Source organism: Brachionichthys hirsutus, chromosome 5, assembly GCF_040956055.1.
Source record: "Brachionichthys hirsutus isolate HB-005 chromosome 5, CSIRO-AGI_Bhir_v1, whole genome shotgun sequence".
Lineage (NCBI taxonomy): Eukaryota > Metazoa > Chordata > Actinopteri > Lophiiformes > Brachionichthyidae > Brachionichthys > Brachionichthys hirsutus.
Window position 1 is genome coordinate 13,594,246 of NC_090901.1, and position 8,460 is coordinate 13,602,705.

The 8,460-nt window shown below is 48.3% G+C and overlaps 1 protein-coding gene across 1 annotated transcript; it reads left to right on the plus strand.

Moving 5' to 3' along the window:
* Positions 1 to 416: 416 nt before the first annotated feature.
* LOC137894067 (cyclin-dependent kinase inhibitor 1C-like) lies at positions 417 to 1,740 on the plus strand. The gene is made up of 3 exons (XM_068739537.1): positions 417 to 1,104; positions 1,215 to 1,332; positions 1,654 to 1,740. The coding sequence occupies exons 1-2, from the start codon at positions 609 to 611 to the stop codon at positions 1,328 to 1,330; spliced, it is 612 nt and encodes a 203-aa protein (XP_068595638.1). The 5' UTR covers positions 417 to 608; the 3' UTR covers positions 1,331 to 1,332; positions 1,654 to 1,740.
* The last annotated feature ends 6,720 nt before the right edge of the window (positions 1,741 to 8,460 follow it).

Sequence of the window (8,460 nt, forward strand, 5' to 3'; positions counted from 1 at the left end):
TGAAATCGATGATTTATGGGCATTTCTAGAACAAAGATTTTCTATTATTTAATTCAATATATATATATTTTTTTTTATCGTCCTTTACTTTTGTCTATTTCGTTCTCGTGCCTAAATAGTCACCTCGGCTCTTTGGTTTCTAACTTAAAGGTTTGCGCAATAGTTTGGATGAGTAACGGATGAAAGGAAGAGGAGGAAGATAAAAACAGAAACAAAGGATGAAGAGCGTGAAGATGAAAAGCTCGGAGCGTCTGACGGGAAAGTCCGCTCGGTGATTTCAGGGGGCAAATCAAAACGCTGCGCTTTGCTCGGCGCACAGAGCCAAGTGGGCACCGAGGGCTGATGGGAAATCAGGGAGGGAGGGGGGGGGGGGGGGGGGCTTTAGAGAGGCTTTAAGACAACCAATGAGATTGCTGGCAGAAGTGGCCGCTGCGCCCGAGGAGTCGTTGGAGGTTATTTATGCACCGCGGCGCACGACGGAGGCGCATTTAAACGGGACTGCGTGGAGGATACCGACGAGTGAAGCCATAGAAACACGCGCGCGCACACACGCACATCAGGGAGAAAAAAAAAGAGTGTGTGTGTTTTTAATTTATTTTTATTGAAAGATGTCGAACGTCCAGTTACTGAGCAGCGCGCTGGAGCGGCTGGTGGCGCGCCGGACCTTCCCGCTCCAGCGACGCACGGGCGTCTGTCGGAACCTCTTCGGACCGGTGGATCACGACGAGCTGAGCCGGGAGACGAAAGCCAAGCTGCGGGAGATTTCGGAGAGCGACCAGCAGAGGTGGAACTTTAATTTTGAGGCCAACACCCCGCTAGTTGGGAATTACGCGTGGGAAGAGGCGTCCGTGGACGCGACCCCCGCGTTTTACCGGGACTCCGCTCTGGGCGACAGGACCGGGACGCCCGTGGCTCCGGCCCAGGACTCCGTCCTCCTGGAGCGCCTCGCCTTACCGGAGAGCAGCAGCGCTCCTGCTCCGGTGGAGCTCAACCAGGAGAACCGCTCAGGGAAGCTCAACGCGGGGACGCGGAGCCAAAGAGCGCAGGGCGCGTGCGTGAGACGCAAGCGGGCGGACACGACTGACACCAACACGCACATCTCAGGTAAGAGGCCCTTTAACGCTCAGGTGGACGCGGGGCGCGCGCCCCTTGTCTTTCCCCGTGCGTAATCTTAAATCAAGCTTATTTGGATGACGTTTGCGTCGTTCCCACAGACTTCTTCGTCAAACGGAGAAGAGCTGCTGATCGGAAATCGAACGACACGAGCGGTTACTGTCGCTCCGGTTCTCCGGTCCCGCTGGAACAAACTCCGCGGAAGAGGATCCGCTGAAGGTAAAAACTGTCTCAAATCAGAACGTTTGTCTCCGGGACACTTGATGAGGGGCTTGTGTCCCCCCAGGAGACTCCTCATATCGCTGCTCCGTTTTTCCTTCTTTTTGCGTAAATGATTCCGTGACTGAAACTCACGGGCTTGTTTTTACCGGGGGGGGGGGGGGGGGTGCTGGTGAAATCACAGTCGTAGTAGTGATAGTGGGAGCCGTAGTAACTGGGGGAGGGGAGTGCGCGTCACGATGTGGCGGGAAAAGACGTGCGTAAAAGGGCGCTGCTGTTCGTGCGCCTCCGGAAACTGACCGTGCGTTTTCCTCCCCTCAGGTGGTTTTTGCACTATTTTTTTTTCCTGCCTAATTTAAGGATCACCAGGATGATATTTCTCCCCGCAACTTGAACGCCGGAGCGGGGGGGGGGGGGGGGGGGGGTGACAAGGAGGACTGTGTGGGGAAGCAGAAGCCCCGACCGACTGCGTCGGATCGGTGCACCGCGGAGGAGCGCGGAACCGAACCGAACCGAACCGCCCGGAGCGGACTCTCAGGACCAGGAGGGAGGAGTGGAAGGAGACGCAACGACTTCTGTCCAGTACAAATGTAGCATCCGCCACTCGACAGTGTTAAACGTTTTAACATCTGTGCAATCCGTAATTACTTAAAATGATTTGTAAACACTGGCCAAGAGTGTACAGCTTTATAAAGACAGTCGCGTATAAGTTCATCTCTGTAAATGTTTATTTTAAGACTATTCTAACTTATAATTTATTTATGGTTCTTTATACTTGCCTTGTTGATTTAGCCAGAGGACATTTTGTTTTGTTTTATTTTATTATTTACATTGTTTATATCCGTGATGTTTTTCATGTAGCTTCCTTCCCCATAGTAGCCCACACTTGAAAAGTTGTTTTTTTTTTTTAAAAATATCTTTCTGAGCCATTATTTTGTATTTACATGCAAGTGCCCTGATTGTTTGTTAAAGATTAAATTAAAAATATTCTTCACTTTAATTTTACACAGTTTGCTTGTTTGTCTGTTTTTGTTTTAGACTCAAAGTGGGACAAATCAAGTGTTGAAACTGGCATCTTTGTGTTAGTGCGTGTGTGTGTCATGTCTCTGTGTGTGTGTGTGTCATGTCTCTGTGCGTGTGTGTGTCATGTCTCTGTGCGTGTGTGTGTCATGTCTCTGTGCGTGTGTGTGTCATGTCTCTGTGTGTGTGTGTGTCATGTCTCTGTGTGTGTGTGTGTGTCATGTCTCTGTGTGTGTGTGTGTCATGTCTCTGTGTGTGTCATGTCTGTGTGTGTGTGCGTGTGTTTTCATCGTACGTTTTATGAAAGCTGGCCGTTTTCTCCTTTAATTTGATAGATGATTGATTCGATTGAGTACAAAGCACAATGCACTCCCAGACCTTTATGACTCCCCCCGCGGGACGCAGGTTGGTCTGGCCCGTCTCGCTGTGCTCCGCCCGGCTCCGGCCGGCTCATATACTTTGCGGGAGGGGAAAACGCATTCAGCCTCGGGCAGCTGCGGGATATAGGCTGGGATTTAAAGGCCCTTTCGCTCCACTAAAGAAGCAGCAGCTGCCTTTGGATCCCCGCTTTGTCCGCCGCGGCGACACCCCCACATCCACCCGCACTCAACCAGCCCCTCCAAAGACCCCCCCCACACACACTGTTTGCCCCGCCGTGGATAAACCGGGTGAGGGGGCCACCTGCCAGAGCTGGAAGGAGAAAACTACTAGTCTTTGTAATTGTCCTCGTCTATTGAAACAAACCATTCAGCAGGTCATACTTGCAAGTTTACCCTTAATTGAAAGGAGCCAAAAGCAGCAGTTTCTGAATGGGGCCGGGGGCCCCGGGCCCCGGAGCCGCTCTGCACGTCAGTGCGCGTGAAACAAAGGTGCATTTCATAATTTGTCCATTTCGTCGGTGGTTTGAGCCGCTGCGATGTTTCGACGAGAACGTTTTGATGGAATCGGAGACGTTTGGGGACCGGAGTGACTTTGTCAGCTCCGACGCCCTTGTTCTGATTTGCAGCACAAAGCGCTCTCCGGCGCCGTGCTTTCCTTTTTTGTTGCCATATGGCAAATCCATGTAGACACAGCCAAGACCTATTCAGTCAGCCACAGAATGTCCTGCCTCAGAGAACAAAAGACACTTTGTCTCGCTCCTCTATTGATACGCACGGACGAAAAAAATATTAGAACTAATCTATGGCTATAGATCCAGCTAATTAACGCCCCCGTGCCCGCACGACTCCATTCAGGGGACGATTAAAATCTGATCTCGATGGTTTATATGTTAAAGACAACAGCTGTTACTTTAATGAAGTCCCCTCTGGAGACTGGACACATTCAAGGGCCCAAGGCCCCCCTCGAGTTAAAGGGGTCATCTTCCTTTATTTGTCTCTGCAGCTGTGCAACTATATAACATTTGTCCCAATAAATGGAACCTAAAACGCACAATGTTTCCTCAGAAGGAAGTTTGATTTGAGACATGAGTTCAGGCCTGGAATTAAACCGCAAGCAGCGAGTTTGTCCCAATATTACAGCAGGCCCTGCGTTTCTAACTTTCTACAGCTAAATGTGGCTCCATGAGGCGGAGGATGTCGATTATAAGTGAATCCCCACTCGTTGCGTTTATGATGGACAGAACAAAGGAGGTGACAGCGAACGGAGAGACCAGCAAACGACTAAACGGCCGTCCTGATGGAGAGAGATGGAGAGTCTCCCATCGGACCCCGATCTGACGTTTGTGTTTGTCTCTTTCATCGTAACGTATCATTAGAGGTCAAAGGCGGATTTGACCTCTAATGACAGGAGAAAAAAGCAGACTGGAACGAATGTAAATGTTAGCTTTACCAAAAACGTTAAAAAAAAAAAAACAATAACAACAGGAAGTGACGCTACGTTTGCTGAGATTTAAACGTTTTATATAACGTTCAATTATAAGAAATGTGTGTAGAATGTATTTTTATCTTCTTGTGATTTGATGGCCAAATATTTCCAAATACAAAACTGTGGAGAATCAATGTTTTATCTTCTAAATGAAAAGAAGATATCAAAGTGATAAACCTCGACGCGCTGAACGCGGCGCCACCTCTGGCTGCGCGCGTCCTGGAGTCCGTTGATTCTTTCAGTGTCTAGAACAGGGGTGGGCAAACCTTTTGACTCGCGGGCCACAATGGGTTCTAAAATTTGTGTGAACTAATATAAATGGCATGTAAAAGTCATTACATGAAAGGATTTGGCCTTTTACAGGTAGCATTACAGGAAAAAAATGGAATTTCGTTGTGTTTGCGGTGTAAAAAGTGTAAAACATATAATGACAATAAAAAGTTAATCTTAAAAAGGTAAAATGAATGAGGTTTAATTATAATAACATTTTATGATATAATTTGGACAAGTTCGGCGGGCCGGATTAGAAAGCCTAAGGGGCCGCATGTGGCCCCCGGGCCGTAGTTTGCCCATGCCTGGTCTAGAATCTGCTCAACTCGCTCAAGATGCGTCACGAGTTTGTTTAAAAATGTCGCTGCTTTGTGGGTCAGGAATGGAAAATGCTGCAAGTGCGCGGCCACGTTGACGCGCAAACTGCGATTTTGAGGCCTCGCGCAAATGTAACAGCAAAAATATATAATTTCAGTGAAAAACAAACCTTAATCACACCCCCCCTCTCAAACACACACACACACAGGACATTTTTCTAAGTCTGCAATTAATTATAGTAAAGAGGAAAAATCAGCCACGAGGAATTACCATTTCCACGACCATCTGGCACCGACGCAGGCGACGGGGAACAAAGGCTTCCTGGATGGAGAGGAGAGGCGAGTGTGCCATCGCATTGACCTGCAAATGAGGCTTTGTCACCGAGTTAAAGCTCCCTGACCCCCCCCCCCCCCCCCCCCCCAAAAGAAGACTTCTCTTTTAACATATATAGCGTGACGAACAGAGGACCGAACTCAGGCCTGACTCCTGAGCGTGTTTGGATGGAAATGATTGACAAACTGCAAATAATTAAAAATCTGTGTGTCTTCAAATGAAAAGCCACGTGGAACGAGGTGGAACCTGAACTTAACTTTATTTTACTCCAAAATCCACCAGAATAATGTGTTTCTTTTGTTTGTTTGTCTCACGCTGACGTCACTTTCACTTTCAGCCTCATCAATCACAAACATTTGAGCCGAATCATTGGTCTGTAAGTTACGGTTTATTTCTCTCTTTTATTTGATGCTTGAACGCTGCAATGTTTGGAGCACATCAGTCTTTGATGTCTGCAGTGGGAGGGGTGGGGGGGTTTGTGGAACACCTGTGCCACCGCTAACCCCCCCTCCACTCCACGGTAAGTGAAGTGGGCGTGTTTGCGTAAAGGTGATTGCATCCGGAGCAGGGCTCTGTTGTTTGCACGTTTCTTTCTTTGAGCATCTGTGAAGCAGCAAATCAACAAACAGGAAGAATAACTCAAAGAATTGAATAAATGCGTCCCTGAAACTATTTTCCAGCGCACAAAGACGAGGATTCTAACGTCATAATGACAGGGGAAGACTTTTTATATTATAATAAATAGTCGCATATCAGTGTCAAAAAGAAAACAACAACAAGTAAAGCCAATAAAACATTTTAGAGGTGAAGTTATTTTTAGTTTGAGTTCTTTGTGCCGTCCTTTCTGCCTTCCTCTTCTCCTGCGTTTTTTTTTTCTTCTCTTTACACCCACTCAGTATTCATGCCTGCGGACAACAAAGACCACGACTCAATCCACGCAGGAGGCGGCGTGGCAGAGAACTCGTGGCAGCTTTTCAAACGTCTCCTTTATGTCTCCTCCTTTTCTTTGGAGGGAGGCGGGGGTTGGGGGGTAATCAGCCTCCCACCCTCGATCTCTAATTCACTTTGCTCTCCCCACGCATCAAGGGGATCGGATTTAACGCTGCCCAGAAGAAAAGCGGATCCTTCGCAATGTTTCATAACGTGAAGCGGCGAGTGCCTCCTGTCCGAGCCGCACCCAAACGCAACATGCAGCCCGTGAAGCTTTGGGTTCGTTTACCTGCAAATAGTTGAGATTCTCTTTTTATTATCGATATTTACATTTGTTGCATTTACTTCTTGGCCAAAGTGAATATTTGTTTTTCCCTTAGGAATAATAAAATAAAATAAATCAATGTATAAAAGTACATTTGGTTCTTGAAAGCGGTTTTATGTTCCTTATATTGAGCTGCATCATAAATGTGCTCGATTAACATGATTGATAAAGTCAGATAAGATACATTTGTGTTTACAACTCAAATATATAAATACATGTATGTAATTAACAACGGAGGAAAATCACAGATTCTCCCTCTTTGGTTTGGAATTTATCCATATAAAAAAACAGAAACATTTCCCAGCTAAAGATTGACGGTTAAACGATGCCTATTGTCTTTAGGGGTGACCGGTTTTCCAGCCTGCAGGGGTGAAGAGGCCACACTATTGAGTTGACACTGAATGCCACCCTCCAGAAACATAACAAATATAAATAAATGTTTAAAAAAACAATATACATATATATTGTTTTTTTTGCTCCATTAACAACTTAACTTAAGGCACAGAGCAAAATGTGAGTTTTTATTTGTAATGCAGCCCCCATGAAAGGAATGATGCTGCAGCATTCTCCAAAACAACAAGACGGGGACGGCGTTAAAAGTGGCTGACAGCAGATGATTTCATTAATCCTGGAGCGGCTGTTTGTGACTGGGCGGGGTCGTGCAGGGCGTGGGGCCATGCTGTCAGAGCAGGGGTCAAACATTTGGAGCTCCGCACATACTGTACCTATCAAAGAGCTGCACATCGTCTCAGTGGCCGGCGATGCTTTACAACCAGAGAGCCATATGCATCTCTGCAGGGAGGGGCCGTCTCCATTGTGGCAGTAATTGGACAGAGAGAAGGGAGGAGGGGACTCCGATAGCACGATGAGACCTAACCCCGTCCCAGCACCGGTCCTGCCAGCCGGAGTCATCCACCTCCATTCTTCTCATCCCTCCTTTTGTCCGGATGCTTTTCAGCCCCTCTGAAACAAACCTGTTCAACTTCACATCGCTTCTTCCACGGGATGCGAGTCCTCTGTCACGCTACCGCCGCCTCTATTTTATCTGCACATCCATCCATCTCTGACGTCTCTCCTCCTCGTCCCTGCTCATTGGCAGTTTTACCCTCCTTCAATCATGTTGGCTCATAAAACTCCGGGAGGAGGGCGAGCCGGCTGTGTTTTCAAGGCTGGCTACTCCGCTTTGGGGGGCACTGACTCAGACTAATGCTATTCACGCCTCACATTTGCTCGCCAGGTCCGGTGAAAAGGGGCAGCTACGGCGGCCTTTATGGAACGCACAACAAAGGGCAATCATTCATCAGGCAGTGGCGCGCCGAGAAGCGGCGCCGTCCCGCTCGCTGTCAGCTGCTCGCATCTTTGAGCATCGCGTTCAAGCACCATTGCTTTGTTTAAAAAAAAAAAAAAGCAGCAGCAAGTTGAGAAACGTGATGAGCTCGGACAGACAGACAGACGTTTGTTACAACCCATCATCCGGCGGGGGTGTGGCTATACAGCCGTGCTCCTATAGGTCACCCAGTCACCATTAATCTTCACCTTTACCTGACTGCTCCTTCACATAGGGCCAACAGCTTCTGAGGCCTGTTGGCAGCTCACAACAATACCCAGAATGCCGTGGGGCCTTGTAATCCATGCCCTAATTTTCGGCTGCGGTCCTGTGGCTGAGTTCAGCCGCTGCTGGCTGTTTGACCTGCTGGTGGATTAGCAACGTCTTTTAGTCTCCAGGCGGGGCAGCGCCAATGAGCTGATGCACAGCCTGCAATTACACAGCAGGAAATGCCTGCTTGCACACACACACACACACACACACACACGCAAATGTTTACGGATGGATAGATGGAAAGTCTTCCGGGAAGGGAAAGAGAAGCAGGTGATGCTTTGAGGAAGAGTGGGGCTGCAGGGAAACTGTCTCAGTGAGGATTTGTACTTCCACAGTGGGCATTCAGCTGACCCGGTGCACGGAGGGTCTGAGCAGCAGCTTGTCCTCACAGGGATGGCGCTGCACCGCCGCCAGAGCGTCTGAGTGCCAACAGGCGCCTGCCAAAGTGAACATTTCTGCAGCTCGA